The 15,890-nt window shown below is 48.2% G+C and overlaps 1 protein-coding gene across 1 annotated transcript; it reads right to left on the bottom strand.

Annotated features, from left to right (window-relative positions):
- Positions 1-14,902: 14,902 nt before the first annotated feature.
- Positions 14,903-15,630, bottom strand: LOC100837283 (flowering-promoting factor 1-like protein 3). Its single transcript, XM_003573164.4, has one exon. The coding sequence runs from the start codon at positions 15,542-15,544 to the stop codon at positions 15,209-15,211; it is 336 nt and encodes a 111-aa protein (XP_003573212.1). The 5' UTR covers positions 15,545-15,630; the 3' UTR covers positions 14,903-15,208.
- Between the last annotated feature and the right edge of the window lie 260 nt (positions 15,631-15,890).

Genomic DNA, 15,890 nt, shown 5'->3' with positions numbered 1-15,890 from the left:
GCCCCCTACCTGGCGCACCCGATGTCGTCGCATGGGGCTCCGACACTGGGGGCGAGCGGTCACCGCCCTCTTTTAGGTTCGGCAGGGGCGTCAGGGATCGCTCCGGTGATCGGCGGCGTGGCTGATGGTCCTTCGCGACCGGCGAAGTGATGTACCCGGGGTGCACACAACCAAGAATGCATGCACACACGTTTTTACCCAGGTTCGGGCCACCCGGAGGTGTAAAACCCTACGTCCTGCCTGTCTGAACTAGTATTGATTATGGATCAAGTGTTTACACCTTGCCGGGGGAGGGTCCTCGGGCGCTCTCTCCTTTCTTGCTAAATGCTACTTGCTACTTTTGGATACTGCTAGTCCGTCTAACTGTGTGATCGTCCAACCCTTTGACCGACGGCGGGGGTCCTCCTTTTATACTCAAGGGGATGCCGCAGGTGCCGCGACGCATGCACTACAAGTGTCGAACGGGGAGGCATACAACTCCCCCTCGGTGAGCTGGTGGCATGCATGGACAGCCACTGTTCACCTGATTTGGCTGATAACGCTCCTCTTGTCGGCTCATTTAATGAGCCGTGTGCCTCACTCCTCGCCCTGGTGAGGCCGCGCACCCAGCGCCCGCCACGCGTCCGCGTGGCGCTGTTGCTCCGCTCGCTGGGCCCCACCCTTGAGGCGGGAGCCTGCGCCCGGGAACCCCTTCTCCCGGCAAGTCGCTCCCCGGAAAGCGCCTAGGCCCAACGCACCCGGGAACCTTCCTCCCGGAAAGCGGCTTCCCGGGAGGTTCCCAGGCGGCAATATTCCCCGAAGCCCCGCTAGCCCTTCCGGGCTGGTAGCTTTGCCGGGCTGCTCGTGGCTGCTGCCCGGGACGGAACCTTCTCGGGAACTTAGGGACGGGGCCCATGCATCGCGCAGCGGTGGTACTCCGGGTGCCACTGGTGCGACACCGTCGCATTCATTTGCTCCATCGTATTCCGCTTCGGAGTCCCTCACAGCATTATCACCGACAACGGGTCGAACTTCCTTTCTAACGAGTTCCAGGACTTTTGCGAACAAGATGGGAATCCACCTCAATTACGCAGCAGTTACACATCCATAGACTAACGGGCAGGGCGAAAAGGCGAACGGCCTGCTCACAGTCGGCATCAAAAAACGAATCATGACTCCCCTGCATCGCGCAGCCGGGGCATGGGTCAAAGACTACCCTCCATACTCTGGCGCCTGTGGACAACTCCAAACGGTTGTACCAAGTTCACACCGTTCTTCATGGTATACAGAGCCGAAGCGGTGCTACCAGCCGACGTCCGGTTCAACGCTCCTAGAGTCACGGCGTACTCTAGACCGGAAGTTGACATGCCAATGGAAGACGCACTCAATGCAATCGACGAAGCTCGCGACGTTGCGCTCGCACGAGCAGCCATCTATCAACAGAGGCTGCGTAACTACCACAGCTGACGGTTGCGCACCCGCTCCTTCGTCGAAGGTGACCTCGTACTACGACTCAAGCAAAAGGGTCATCACAAGCTCCAATCTCCTTGGGAGGGACCATACGTGGTCACCAAGGTGATTCCGAGAGGCGCTTACTACCTCAAAGACATGAAGACTGGAGTCACATACAACAGGCCTTGGAACATCACACAACTGCGACGATTCTACACTTAAAATCATTTTTCAGCGTTTTCTCCCCCTGCTTTTCCTACAACTTTTATTAGCATCCTTAGGTCACAATTGTTTTAGTTTCACTCATGTACTCCGGTACTCAATAAAGGTTTCGATAATTCTCTACACAAGAGACCTCTCCTTTACTTTTTGGGCTCGCTACCTACTCGGTGGCTCCGCCCAAGCTTATCGTAACATTTTACCACAAGCCAAACAACGCTCGATTCGCAGCTCTGATCCATTCAAAAGGATGGACCAAAGGAATACCTGTCTTGGATGCACTCGACACTCAGGGGCTGCGTCCAATCGACTCTAATGCATGTCTTGGATGAACCCGATACTCGGGGGCTGCGTCCAATCGACTCTAATGCATGTCTTGGACGCACCTGACACTCGGGGGCTGCGTCCAATCGACTCTAATGCATGTCTTGGACGCACCTGACACTCGGGGGCTGCGTCCAATCGACTCTAATACTTGTCTTGGACGCACACGACACTGGGAAGCTGCGTCCAGTTAGCGAGTAAACAAAGTACTACCCATGCAAATAAAGCTCACTTGGGTCCACGCCCGACTACTCGTAGTCGACCACGGACCCAAGGGCTACTCCCACCGGGAGCGCTGGTCGTGCACCCGGTAAACACCAATCGCGTTCCTGCACTTTTCAAATTCATGGGAGGATAAAGGATCTTAGTGTCACTCCCACCGGGAGTCTTCAAGATGAAATTCACACTAGATTCAATTATAATACAAAAAAGCTCTTTCTACAAGAACGACCCCCGGTCAAGATACAATCTTCGGGTACATTTTGAGTCCGGTCACCACTGCAAGCAGTCATCACCAGACACGGGGGCTACTCCCACCGGGAGCGCTGGTCGCGCACCCGGTAGAATCTATACTACTGCCATTTACTGAGGACTCGGCGGTTGACGTTGTCGCGCTATGAGATCTTCTTCCTTCCAGTAACGCCAGCCGATGATTCTCGCCGCCTGCTCGTAAACAACACTGAAATGAGGTCGCAAATCGATTTCATAACCCGGGTCACCAGGAAGCTCCGATATTCGACTAAGATCGAGTCGGGGGTACTGGACCCGCACAAACGCCAGGTCTATCTTCGCCCCCCGGACCAGCTGACGGTACATCAGCTCCCGAAAGACGCTATCTTGCCCCAGCTTTCGGACCAACTTGCTCAGCTCTAGGGGCACCTCCTCCAAGGGCCAGAATGCCTGATGAATCGCCTTCAAAGTCTCTAAGTGGGAGTTGAAGAAGCTTTTATTCTGACCTATGCGGTCTCGCAAAAGCATCAGGTCATGACCCCTCGCTCGGTCGGACCAAAACGATGATCGATCGATCGTCTGACGAGCGTTCAGGGCACTGTTTACACGTTCTTGCTCGGCTCGCGGGTCGGCCTGCACATCTGCAAACAACTCATGTTTATAAAGCATAAGCCAAAAAGAAGAAGATCCAAGAAAAAAGTTGGCAGCGGCTCACATTGAAGCTGAGAACTCAGCCCGCGAAGCTCCTCGAAGATAAACTCTCCCGGGCGGCAGCCGCCTTCAACTTGGTCTTGGCAATCTGCAACTCGATCACAACTCTCGACTCTCCATCGTCGAGTTTTTGGCTTGGGTTTCGGCTTCTTGGAGGCGTCGACAAAGGAACTCTAGTTCGCTTTGAGTCTTGTCCAGGGAAGGAAACTCCTTTGGAGCCGTCGACTCCGCGGTTTTCGAAGGAAGCATCTCAGCCAAGACCGCGGCTCTCGCGATATTCGACTCAGGTGTCACAACCCTCTCTGTGTCTACCTCGACTGTCAAAGTCGCGGGCTCTTTTTGCGGCTGCAGAAGAGAAATACCCCCTTTTCAGTGCCAGAAAGGATTCAAAGACACGAGTCTTAACTAAAAGCAAGGAGTCCGACTCATATCAGTACAAAGGAACAAGGATGTTTCTTTATTAATAATGTTCACATTCGAGCAAGAACGATACAAAAAAGGGAGGAAAAATACAAAGAGGACAGGAGAAAGCCTAAAGAAGTCTAAGCCTCAAGCTTGGCCCACCTCCTGGAGTCGACGATGGCGGAGCCGCCTCTCCCTCAGATGCCATGCTCCCCAGCCGAGCCGACAGCTGGGCCGCCAGTTCTTCCCCGAGCTGGAAGTAAGGCGTCAAAGCCACCTCCTCCCCGCTGGGTAACAAGGGAACACCCGAAGCCACCTTCCGCAGCACGTCCTCACCGACACCGTGTGCTAACGCTAACACGAACGTCAACTCCGCACCGGAATTGGTCTAAACCCGGCTAAACTCGTCCAGAGGATCCGAGTTAGCGCTGAAAAACTCTACGAGTTTCCCTAGCGACTTAGGCACCGGCTCGTCAGGAAACATCTTCCCGAAAAAACCGGTGAGCACCCGGGAGGCTCCCAAGACTCCAGCTGCCGCTCCAGAGCAGACGCTTGCCGCAGCGTCAATCACCCTGTCGAGTGAACTTTCACTCGAAGGTAGGAGGCCAGACAAGGAAAGCAGGCCTGCAAAAGAGCCAAAGCGTTAACAATATATCCAAATGAGTGGATTCAACTACGATATTCTTACCTGTGAGGGGACCAATGACTCCTTGGAGTCGGACGGTTCTCGTCTTCTCCTTCTCGGCCTCCTTGGCAAGAAGGGCGCCCGAAGCTTCTTGGGCGAGGCGTTTTTCAGCCTCCAGCCTCCCCTGGCCAGATCAGCAAGCTTCTTCTCCAAGCTCTTGGATTGAAGCTCGGCGGCATCTTTGAGGAAGTTAGCCTGAGAAAGGAGATCTAGACGACAAAAGCAGTAAGACACAATAGTTTTTCAACTCAAAGAAAGACTAAGCTGGAAGGAATACCTTGAACAGACCTCAGCTCTTGCTGGCTTCGCTCCAAGTCTTGGCGAAGCTGATCTCGCTCAGCCGTCACCGTATCATAGCGATCAACAAACTCCGTTATGGAGCAGATTATCGGCCGCGATAGTGATTGCGTCAGCATCTGACTCATACTCCCACCAAGAGAGTAAAATTCTTTAACAAAAGAAGTTTACTTGACAAAAAGAACTCAAGACTTACGTGACAAGCCGAAGTCGAGGGAGCCGTTTCGACTCCATGCCTCTCCGAGTGAGTCGACGAGCGGGGCAACCTTTGGGGTTGACGCTCCCCGCTCACTGGAGAAGGCGCCTCAGGCATCGCTACCTGAGGCTCAAACATCTCAACGACGATTGAGAGACTTGAAGCTTTCGGGTCCGACCCAGTGGGCTCAATAGCCTGGGTCGTTGGTTGGTCACCCGAGGCCACAGAGCTGGCAAAGGAAAACAGCTAGTTCAGTATTCAGATTGCACTATTTGGAGAGGTGTTGCATGAAGAATCACCTACCTGGTCTGGGTGACTCAGCTAAGAACGCCAAATCGGCGAACAGGCATCGGGCCGCCTGTTTTGGTCTTTTTGGCTGCAGGTGGAGACAAGGTCGCAGCGGGTGGACCATCGACACCCGTCGACTGATCATCCGACTTGGGGTTCGACTCCCTACTGTGCTTCTTCCTCGTCTCCAGGGCAACCTCTTCAGTCTCGGAGTCGCTCGCCTGCTCCAGCGACTTCGAGGACTCGTCGGCCAGCTCCTCCTCCCCGGCAGGAGGAGGTTGACTCAAGGGATCTTCGAGTCCCTACAACCAGCAAGCGAATCATTAGCTTACAAACACAAGCTCAAAATGGCAGAAATATAAATTACCTCTTCCCTCAGCCTGTTAGGGCCATAAGGGACTATTGGCGAGTCGATCTTGCCTGGAGTCGTGTCGATCAGGGTCATTAACCTTCGCACCCGCGACTCCAGTTCGTTCAAAGATAGTTCTTCCGCGTTCACCCGAGTGGGATCCCCGGGCCCTTCGAAGGACCACATCGGGTGAACGCGAGCCTGCAGCGGCTGGATCCTCATCCTGAGGAACAGAGCTATCAGGTGAACACCTGTCAACCCCTGTCCCATAAGGGAGTGCATCTTAGCCATCAGGGGAGTCGCTTCAGACTCCTCTGCAGGCATCAGTTCGTGGCTCCATGCCGCCCTCTTCTTTGTCTTCTTCTTGATTGAGAAGGCAGGAAGACTTGGATCGACACCAGGGGCGTCAGATCGGACGTAGAACCACTTCGACCTCCAGCCTTGCACAGATTCGCGATGCTGGTGTAACATCCATACATTTCAAACTTTTACATGTGCATTGCATCCATGAGCATCATGCCACAATTGCATGTGAATATTTGAATCACAAAAGACTTTAAAAGATTTTGTTTACACCCATTTTAAGCTTTGGTTTTTCAAACCAATAGGGTTTATGTATAAAAGGGGTTTATTGCATATATAGGCTATCCCATATTTTTTGGATAATTATTTGGAGTTGAAAAAGTATTTTATTTCAATAGGTATATATAGCCCTAAAGGCATTTATAGGGCAAATGTGTTTTTATATATTTTATTTTGAGGAGAAACTACTCCCAAAAGTTGAATCATGGTAGAACATGATTTTACAAATTTTCTGGAATTTATTTGGACCAATTTGGAGTTCAAACTCAAAAGATATCAAAGAAATGTGAAAAACAGAAAAAGAAAAGGTCTAAAAGAAAAAAAAAGGGGGGTAACCGGACCGGCCCGGCCACTTTGGGCCGAACCGGCCCAGTCCGACTGCGCCCGACCGCACGCGCGCCGGCCCCGCCAGCCCAGCCGCCCGCACGCGCCCGCACCCGCTGACAGGTGGGGCCCACCTGTCAGGGGCTTCTTCCCCGAAGGAAAGCGGCCGCGCCGCCGCCGCGATCCCCGACCGCCGTCCCCGCGCGCTCGCCGCCGCAATCTCCTCCTCTGTCCTTCCTTTTGCAGCCCCGAGCACGTCTTTATAATCCCCGTGACCCCCTCTCTCTTTCCCCTTGTTTCCCCATCCAATCGCGCCGCCAGGCCGTCCTGATTTCTCGCCGGAGTCTGATCGCGCCGCCCGCCCGTCTTCGTCCTAGGCGCCGACCCCGCCGTCCCCGACCGTCCCCGACCGCGCCCCCGTCTCCGCCGTGCCGCGCCGCATCTCCCCGTGAACTCCCCGCGTCGCCAGCCTCGTCGGAGCACCCCGCCCGCCGCCCGCCCGTCTCGTCCTAGGCGCCGACCCGCGCCGCCCGAGCCCACGCCGACCGCGGCCCTGAGGACAGCAAGGGATTAACACGTCGATTTCTTGTGGGTAAAGTTCAAACTAAGTACTTAGCCGTGTCCCCGGTTACGGACAATTATGAGTAACTAGATATTGGAGCTGTAAGGAAGGTCTCACTCATTCCAATTTCCTAATAAAATGAATGGTTTGAACTGGGTAGGAGCATTGATGTTTCTACTCAATGTGCCTAGGTTAATAGGAGCATGGGTGTTTCTACCCCGTGTCCAATAGAATTCAAAACTATTTGTTTAAAAAATGATAGGATTGAACAATGATGCTTTTATGCAAATAGCCAAACCCCACCTAGCCAAATACTACATATACTTGATAGGATCTGTTATATCTCTGGTGAACTTGCCAATACATTCAAATGTATTGATCACGTAGTGGCTGCAATTAACAACGCAGGTGGATCCGACGATGAGTGAGGTTCGTTGTTTTGTCATGGGTCATGTGCTTACATTCCAACATGCTCTCACCTTGGAGTAGTGTGGCCCTTATGTTCTACCCTTTCCCGCTGCGGTATTTTGAAACATTGTCTTATGATGATGAAACAGTATTTGTTTATGCTGGCCCAAGAGGTCATGCGAGGTTGTAAGTACTATTTAAATTCTGGCTGATGCGATGTAATAAAGTACTTTTGACCTTTGTTTCTGTATACTTCATCATGAAACTGTGTGTGCTAGTGAGTCGATCCAGGGACTAGCATAGTAAGCACAGAGATCAAACCCTAGTAAGGGGGAGGATCGCTTCAGCTGGAGGGAGAAGTATTTGGCGTCGGGCCATACCTGGAAGTTGACCCTCCCAACGGCGTCCGCCTTCTGGCCTTTGATGATAAAGATCCGCTTCTAGAGACCCCAATGAGGGCTCACCCCCAAGAAGCATTCGGACAACGTGATGAAGCACGCGACGTGAAAATAAGAACTGGGGGGCAGATCGTGAAGCTGCAGCCCATAGGCTAGCAACATAGCACGGAAAAAGGCATGAAGGGGAAAAGAGAGCCCTCGCAGCACATAATCGAGGAAGACAACCCGCTCACCTAGCAACGGTCGTGGGTACTCCTCCTTTGCCGGGAAGCGAACCCCCGTCAGGGACCCCCGGCAACAATCCCTTGTCCTGGAGTTCCAGGGTCTTGATGTGGTTGTCGGCCACCACGGGCTAGGGAACGACTCCCTTGCCGGCATCGGTCTTAGAACTCGCGGTCTTGGTCTTGCCCATCTCTGGATGGTGTGGGATTCTTGGTCGCTGAAGGAACTCCCAAGAGTTTTTGGGCTATGGAAGCAGGGAGCTCTAGCGCCTGAGCTGATTTCGTGAGGAAGAAGAAGGGTAAAAGGCATTCCCTTTTTACCTTCCTCCTTTTATAGGCTGAATCTGGCTGAAGAATCCGGGCGGCAAGATCCTTATCTTGGCCACATGTCCCACATCGACCAGGAAGTGAAGCGGTGAAAACGGAAACCGCCACCCATCTTTCGGGTGCAAGAATCGACGAAATCATTATGCCTTATTTACACCAACAGTACGCCTAGCTGTCAGGCTAGACTATGCACCCGGTCACATCTTTTGACCCAACGGCTCTTCACCTTCAACAGGTACGTCATCAGTGATGGAGTCTGACTCAAATATCATGACTCAAAAGCTATCTTTCATACAGGATGATGGAGTTTATCTTAAATGTTGAGACTCATCTTGAGTCTCGATTATGAATACTATGACTCTCATTCGGGTCGCAAACTGACCGACTGTTGGTTCATATTTGTTAAAGACTTCATACAGTCAGCTATTGTTTATTCTTTACTTACAACAATAAAAACAGGGTAATGACCCTGACACAAAATAGTCGCTTTCATGTAAGTCTCTTGGATTTTGTCCAAAGAGCCTGGAGCCGCACCGGCTGCGCTGCTCTTGTAAACCCATGCTCATTGCATGAAGATAAGCCTCATGGATCATTCCATTGAGCCTGAAATCGTACCAGCTACATATTTCAGTAAATCCATGCTCATTGCATGAAGATAAGACCCGAAAGTTCTCTTTCGGGCCTGGAGTCGTACCAGCTACGTTATTCCAGTCGAATCCATACTCATTGTATGAAGGTAAGTCCTAAAATTTAGGCTTGGATATGCATCAACTGCATCCCTCCAGTAATAATTCTCACTTAAGGGTCGCTCCCTGCAACCGTGTTCATTACATGAAGATAAGACCCGCAGGCTTCCCATAGGGCCTGGAAACGTACCAGCTACATATTTCCAGTACAAGCAATCTTGACGAACGAGTCGAGTACTTAAAAACTGGAATTTGACTCTATAAGACCCCAGCAGGCTAAGTCATATTTTGCCGGTCGCCAGATTCGTGCCCGAGGACTCGAATGCTGATGAAAGCTAGTGTTGTTTTCGCCCTAGAGCGATTGACTAGACTCGACTTCTCGAGCATATGGGCGCATTAAGCATATATCCCTATGACTCCTACTCACCGCATTGATCCACTAGCAGATCATATTATGAAACTGTCACTTAACAATCAAGTACTAAAGCATCGGCTCAGATACTCTCTGAGTCAAAAATACTTCTCATTCGAAGTACGAATCAATGAAACTCCAAGTCTACAGCATTATGCAACTGGCTCAACAGCAGAATAAGCTTATTTTTTACAGGAAAAGTCTCTAATCGAGTCTTCGACTCAACCAGGCACTTGGGGGCTACTGACGTGGTTATGACTAACCACGTACTCGACTCGAGCATACCCGGTACAGCCTAGCTGGGGGCCCACAAGGAAGCCTACTTCGACTCCAGGAGTGTACATGCCAAATCTTACGACTCAAGACAAGGAAGGTTAATTAGAGTATATCTCCTCATTGTAACTTACTTGGACTCTACATGAGACCTGAGTTCCTGCATATATAAAGGACCAAGAGGGGGAGCCAAGAGAACACCCCAACTTAGATACAAGTCGCCTAGACGCACTCGACGACTCGGTGCCTCTAGACTCTGCGGCACCCCATTGTAATCGACACATCAATACATATCCGACAAGCAGGACGTAGGGGTATTACCTCATTGAGGGCCCTGAACCTGGGTAAATCGTGTCACTTGTGTTCTTATTAGCCGACGAATTCGCCAACACACACTCGAAATCTTTCCTTAATACAAGTCCATCAATATGAACATTGTCGAGGTTACATCTTCGTTACCACCCCGTCTCGGCGACCACAAGCTCGCCATGCCTTGATGCGGGTGAGGGCAGAGTGGCTGCGGCCGCTGTGGCGAATGTCCGGCCCCTATCCGTCGCGGCTGTGGCTGGAGTCGAGGCGAGGAGGAGGGAGAGAGGCGGCAGATAATGTGGATGAACTGATTGCCGGCCGTCCGATTTATCGGGCACCTTCTCGTTTCTTGAAACCATCGTGATAATCACGACGTGCGAGGCGTGGGGAACATAGGGCGGCACGATACGACAGGTCACGGTGCAGCATGGAGCCGCACCTGCGGAAGTAACCGGCATGGCCGGCGTGTTGGGGAGCTGCAGAGAACGCCTGCATTTGGAACCATCGGTGGCGTCTCGGTCTTCGTGTGGGTACAGGGCTCCTGCATGGGGAACCAACGACCGCGCCGTCTCTGGAACCGACGGGCTCCATAATTTAAGCTGACTTCCTCGGCCAATAAGACAAATCACAATCACTGGCGTCTTTCCACGTAGGAGCCGTCACTGCCTCAACAACACAAATTATCTAGGGCTTCTGACGCAGGTCCAGTGGTGTGTGTACTTAAAGTGACCGCCACTAGTGATATAAAGCACTTTCATGTTCATGTTTACATCTATTAGTCAAGTTAAAAATTTCGTTACTAAATGAGCAAGTTGGTTTAGGAAATTTTGTGATATGGATGATGACATTCCTTAGTATATGTAATTGCAGTAATTCAAATTTGATTCGAAAATTCCAATATTTCTCATGGAAACGTCTTTATTTCCGTGGTAGACTTGCAATGCGAAACAAATTCAAAATACTCAATGAAATATACAGGTTTTCTATTGGAAATGATGTTTTGGTCGAAACTTTAAGAACCATTCAGGGCAAATTGACTAACGATGAAGTTTTTTTTTCAATCATATGAATTTCATTTCAGATTTTTTATGACGTTATCTCTTTGTAAGATTAATTGCCATGCCAAATATAACGATTTTTTGATCAAATTTGAATTCATGGAAATTAAGTAACTAAAAATTGTCCATCTCAAGTGCATCAATTTGTTGTTTTCACATATGAAATATCAGAATTTAGAAGTGCAAACTTGAGTGTCATACCTAATAGTAATAATACTTCTAAAAGGATAGTCCTTTTAATTTTAAAAAGTACGTAGAATATATGGCAAATTAAAAGTTGGGTCTCATTTGGATACAACAGAGGCATTGTTTTGTACATCAGCCGCCACTAGAACATGCCACGCACCAGAGTTCTCAAATGCTTTTAGGACGCAGGCACCAGTGGCACGTTGAATGGTGTGACCGCCACTGGTGACCGGCCGAGTCTATATAAACGGCTGAACCACTTCCTCGTAGGCGCACTCTCCATTCTCCACCCGCCTCTCTTCTCCGGTGGCCGTTGCAATAACTATAGGGCCGCCACCAGTGCTACTTCCACTGTCAGCTCCCCGGCCGCCACTGTAGAGCACACCACCAGTGGTGTCGGGTCAGTGGCCTGTCATAAAGACGCCACTAAGCCCGATTTTGAGCCGCCATTGGTGGCCTATTCTTTTTTCTCGAAAGGTTGAAACCCTCGGCCTCTGCATCACAATGATGCGTACAGCCTAATTTTATTTTTTTATTAGCAATCCTGACAAAATAAATACAACGACCAAAACAATCCAAAGCCACTAATCTATACCTACAAGCCTAATGAAAGTGATGACCGTTATCAGGGCCGCATGCCCTGACCATATATCACCGCCCAACATAAAAAATCGGAGGCCACGAAGGCACAACCGCATGCTCACACTGCAGAATCAGCCGCCGCCATCTTCCACGTACCCAACTTCAGAACTTGGTGGCCTGTTCTGTGGTAGTGATTATTCACTCTGACACAATGCTCGTGACTGGTTAGAAACAATATTATTGAGAGCAGAGGCGGCCCAATATATGACATGAACTGTCTTTGTGGCAGGTGCTCGTACTGTTAAACCATGTTCATGGACTAATGGGCGACTGGACGACCTGCGTGCAGCAGGGCAAATGTACAAATTCGTGAGAAGAGTCAACTAATAGGATCGGTGATAGGCTGATTATAGCTAGGATTGGAGCTGCGTCTCGTGCTTTGCTTTTTGGCAAGCTAATGGTGCCTGAAATGAAACTTGCCTATACTGGCTCAGAGTCGAACGCTAAGGCCGAGCACATGACCAGAGTTGTGTACAAGTTGTAAATACTAACTAAATTTTCTTTTTGGTGGCCGAGAATACGGTGTATGCATAATATGTGTGTCATGGCCAACTTGTAAATACCACGGAAGAATTATTCAAAGCTCTACATAAATGAGTTCATGCCTAGTTCAAGCTATTGGCTATCGCTACGCTAGCTCGTTAATTAGTGAAGTGTGTCTCCTTAATTACAACAAGGTAATAAAACATGTCGCAGAAACCGTATGTCTAGAATTTGACAGAAATATGACTTCTGCGGTTCAGTCAGATCGATGACTCGTATTTTCATAATCCTTGCATGAAATATAGCAGCCGAAAAAGTGTCTTTTTTTCGTACTCCGTTCTTAATCAGCCGCCGGTCCTGATGGCCCAAAGGACAGTGGGTCGTTGTTTGACGTGTCACATGTTCTGCGGTAAGATAGCAATCTAAGACTCTCCTCCCATCATCTTTTTATAGTTTCATGCAATTTCGAACGAACTTCATTGGGAATATTTCATATTTCATTTCCATAAAAGGAAAAAAAAAATCCTTCTTTCAATGTCAGGGCATACATGATGTTTTAATTAATCCCTTATTGAAAGCTACCCCTAGAAGTTGTGAAATATGGTGCATTTTCCTTGATTGCCATGGAATTATAGATAGTCTACGTTAGAACATCACATAAACTGAAGTACTCATTAAATCGGTGCATATGACACTACAGATATTTTCTTGGCGAACGTTGATGTTGAATATCAACTTTTCTGCCAGTTAGAAGTTTAACAACGTTTCCTGCACACACAAAAAACGTTAACAGCTTGCAAGAGCGATCAAGTAGCTATTATTTTTCCATTTAATTCAACAAAATTCATTTACACCTAGAGATGAGAGGGTTTAACAATTTTAGATAAAATATACTCCGTCCGTTCCTAAATACTTGTCGCTGTTTTAGTGCGAACTTGCACTAAAACAACGACAAGTATTTAGAAACGGACGGAGTATAATCGTCTACGATAAAACATTTCTTAGTGTCTGTAACCTAACTAAACTAGTCCGTCCAGTAATCTGGAGTTTTCTAATTGATGACTTTGGTGAGACTGCAAAGTCCAGGAGCATGCATTAGTATCTTTCTTTATAACATGAGAAATGGTGCCAGTCTGCACATATGAATTTGATGCACCCAAATTAAACCATAAATTTACATCTGGTTTGCCGGACAATATCTCCCCTGACAAACACATGAAAAGTACATTTTCCACCTTTTGCTTCTAATTTTGGTCCCCCGGCCCCTGCTAGTTTGCAATGGCTGGCACTTTCGATCAACTGCTTGTGATATTGTGGGCTTATCCTCCAAGGATCTTTCCACTTTAAATACATAAAGGACAGATGCTATAGCCAACTTGCATCAATATCCCATCTCCGTCAGATGTTGCGATGTTGTGGGTCTGCACTTGATATAGATCTTACGAAAATTAATGGAAAAATAACTCAAAAAAATGCTCTGTAATGGCATAAATACATACATACAATACATCGCCAAATAATGCATATACAAACATAACGAGCTCTCCTTCCGACTATCCAAAAGTTATTCTTATCAACACCGGCAGAGTCTCAAATAGCAAGCCGACAAGGAAATTTATATAGACATATTTTCTACAGAAGCCAATTTTGCTTCGTTACATCCCCTTAAAACGATGGTGGATCGTAAAACAAAAGCGGTTATTAATGAGAAAGGGTAAAACAGTAGTGGTTTTGTCTCTGATTTTTGTACTTATCCAGACCTTGGATCTTTTTTATTCTGTCATGGCAGAAATCAGCGACATGGTGCTAGCATAGCAAATACCCGCATTGGACGCTTACTTGCTGCGACTGCACGTAGGTGACCACATCAAGCTCAATAGTTTATACTTTAAAGAAATTTCAGCTGTAAACCACAAGTTCGGAAAGAAAATTAACATAGGACATAACCAAATAAATTTTTTAGTTTTCTTTAAGAACCAAGATTTATTGGTCACAGGTTCCAAATTAATAAAAATGAAATCCTATTAGCTTTTTTAAACCAGAGATTCTATTAATTATCTCCATACACAATTCTGCCATATGGTAAATTCAATAAAGTAGTAAGCGCTTCAAAGATAGCGACCCTACCAGCTGTGAGCATCTTCGATATCCTTTATGATCTCCTATGCATGCCCTTTAATTGAGAAGTCTTTTGAGATCTAGCTAGTCTTATCTTCTTTTAGCGGTGGCAGCATATGAACGATAAAATATGAACATTTGAGAATGGCCAGGTAAAATCTATGTTGGTTCGCTGAAAACTATACTGTCAAAGATTGTCATCACTCATCAATATAGTCTGACGTCATGTTTTGCAATAATTTCTTTACATATTGGCACAAAATGTAATGGTCTAATACAACCAACTTTTGATCGTTGATCCATCAGATATAAAACAAAAGTTATCTGTATTAAGTTTCATTTTCAGCTTCTTCATTACTAAATAGTGAACATCTCATGTTGTCGACAAACATCAGTAGAGGATTATATTCCCTCCGATTCGATTACTTCATCGTCAAGATGGGTTGTGTTATTATCGATAGAATTAATCTTAACTCGCGAGTTTTTTTTACACGTATCTTAACTCGCGAGTTCAAACAGTAGACACAAGAAACTTGTACTAGTACGTAGTCTTTTAGTTAATTAATTTCAACACAATAACATGAAATATGATGACATATTTAACTGGACTTCAATTTTTATATACAAGCAAATACACACATTAAAGATACATAAAAAAACCGCTATTAATTTCCTTTTCCTTTGCGGGGAGCTATTTCTCCATGCATCTCTTCCCCTGTACTCATATTGAAAGGATTATTTCCAAACATATACCAAATTGAAGGCGCGCGCTACAGGATACGTACGTACGGCAACACCCCAAACGCTAGCCTGTACTATAGTCTGTACGTATCATCACCGATCGTTCGTAGTTTGCTTGATTAAGTTTCATGCGTCGCGGACCTCGAAGACGTTGCGCGTCTTGACGACGATGTCATACATGTGCACAAGCTTGAACCTGGAGAAGTCGCGAGGGACGGAGATGAGGTGCACCGTCGAGCGCTGGTGGAACTGCAGAAGGCACGGGTCGTTGAGGTACCTCTCCCACCCCAGCTCCTGGAGCCGCCTCTCCAGGATGTCGTACGACAACACCACCTCGCCGCTAGGGACGTGGACAAGCACCTTTGGGCGCCCCATGCTGCCGCTATTCGATGAAGATCCGCCGGGGTTGTCCTTCTCCACGCGGCGGACGATACCGTCCTTGAACACCCACACGCCCGACATATAGTCCTGAATTCTGCTTCTGCTCAATAGGGGCAAGCTAGCTAGCTGGGGTATATATGGAGCTAGCTAGCTGCGCCTGCGAGTGACAAGAAGATGCTGTGGGGCAAGCAAAGCTGCTGGGATATAAGTAGTGGTTGTAGCAGCCGCACTCATGCCGCTGTGCTTGCAAAAGATACGCTGGGGGTGGGGGGAGATCGATCAGCGATAGTTCAGGTTCATGTCTCTTTCGAGTTTCAACAGGCCAAGGTGGGTCCGACCGTTTAAGATGTTTTGGGAAACGAAGGTAGGGCCGGAGAAAATATCTAGTGGAAACCACGTCTTTACTCCTATAAAGACTTTAATTAGA

Source organism: Brachypodium distachyon, chromosome 3 (genome assembly GCF_000005505.3).
Source record: "Brachypodium distachyon strain Bd21 chromosome 3, Brachypodium_distachyon_v3.0, whole genome shotgun sequence".
NCBI classification, from domain to species: domain Eukaryota; kingdom Viridiplantae; phylum Streptophyta; class Magnoliopsida; order Poales; family Poaceae; genus Brachypodium; species Brachypodium distachyon.
This window is presented reverse-complemented; position numbering and strand designations above follow the sequence as displayed.

What these genes read in the sequence shown, in the direction of transcription:
- LOC100837283 (XM_003573164.4), bottom strand. Translation starts at nt 15,544, where the DNA reads ATGTCGGGCGTGTGGGTGTTCAAGGACGGTATCGTCCGCCGCGTGGAG.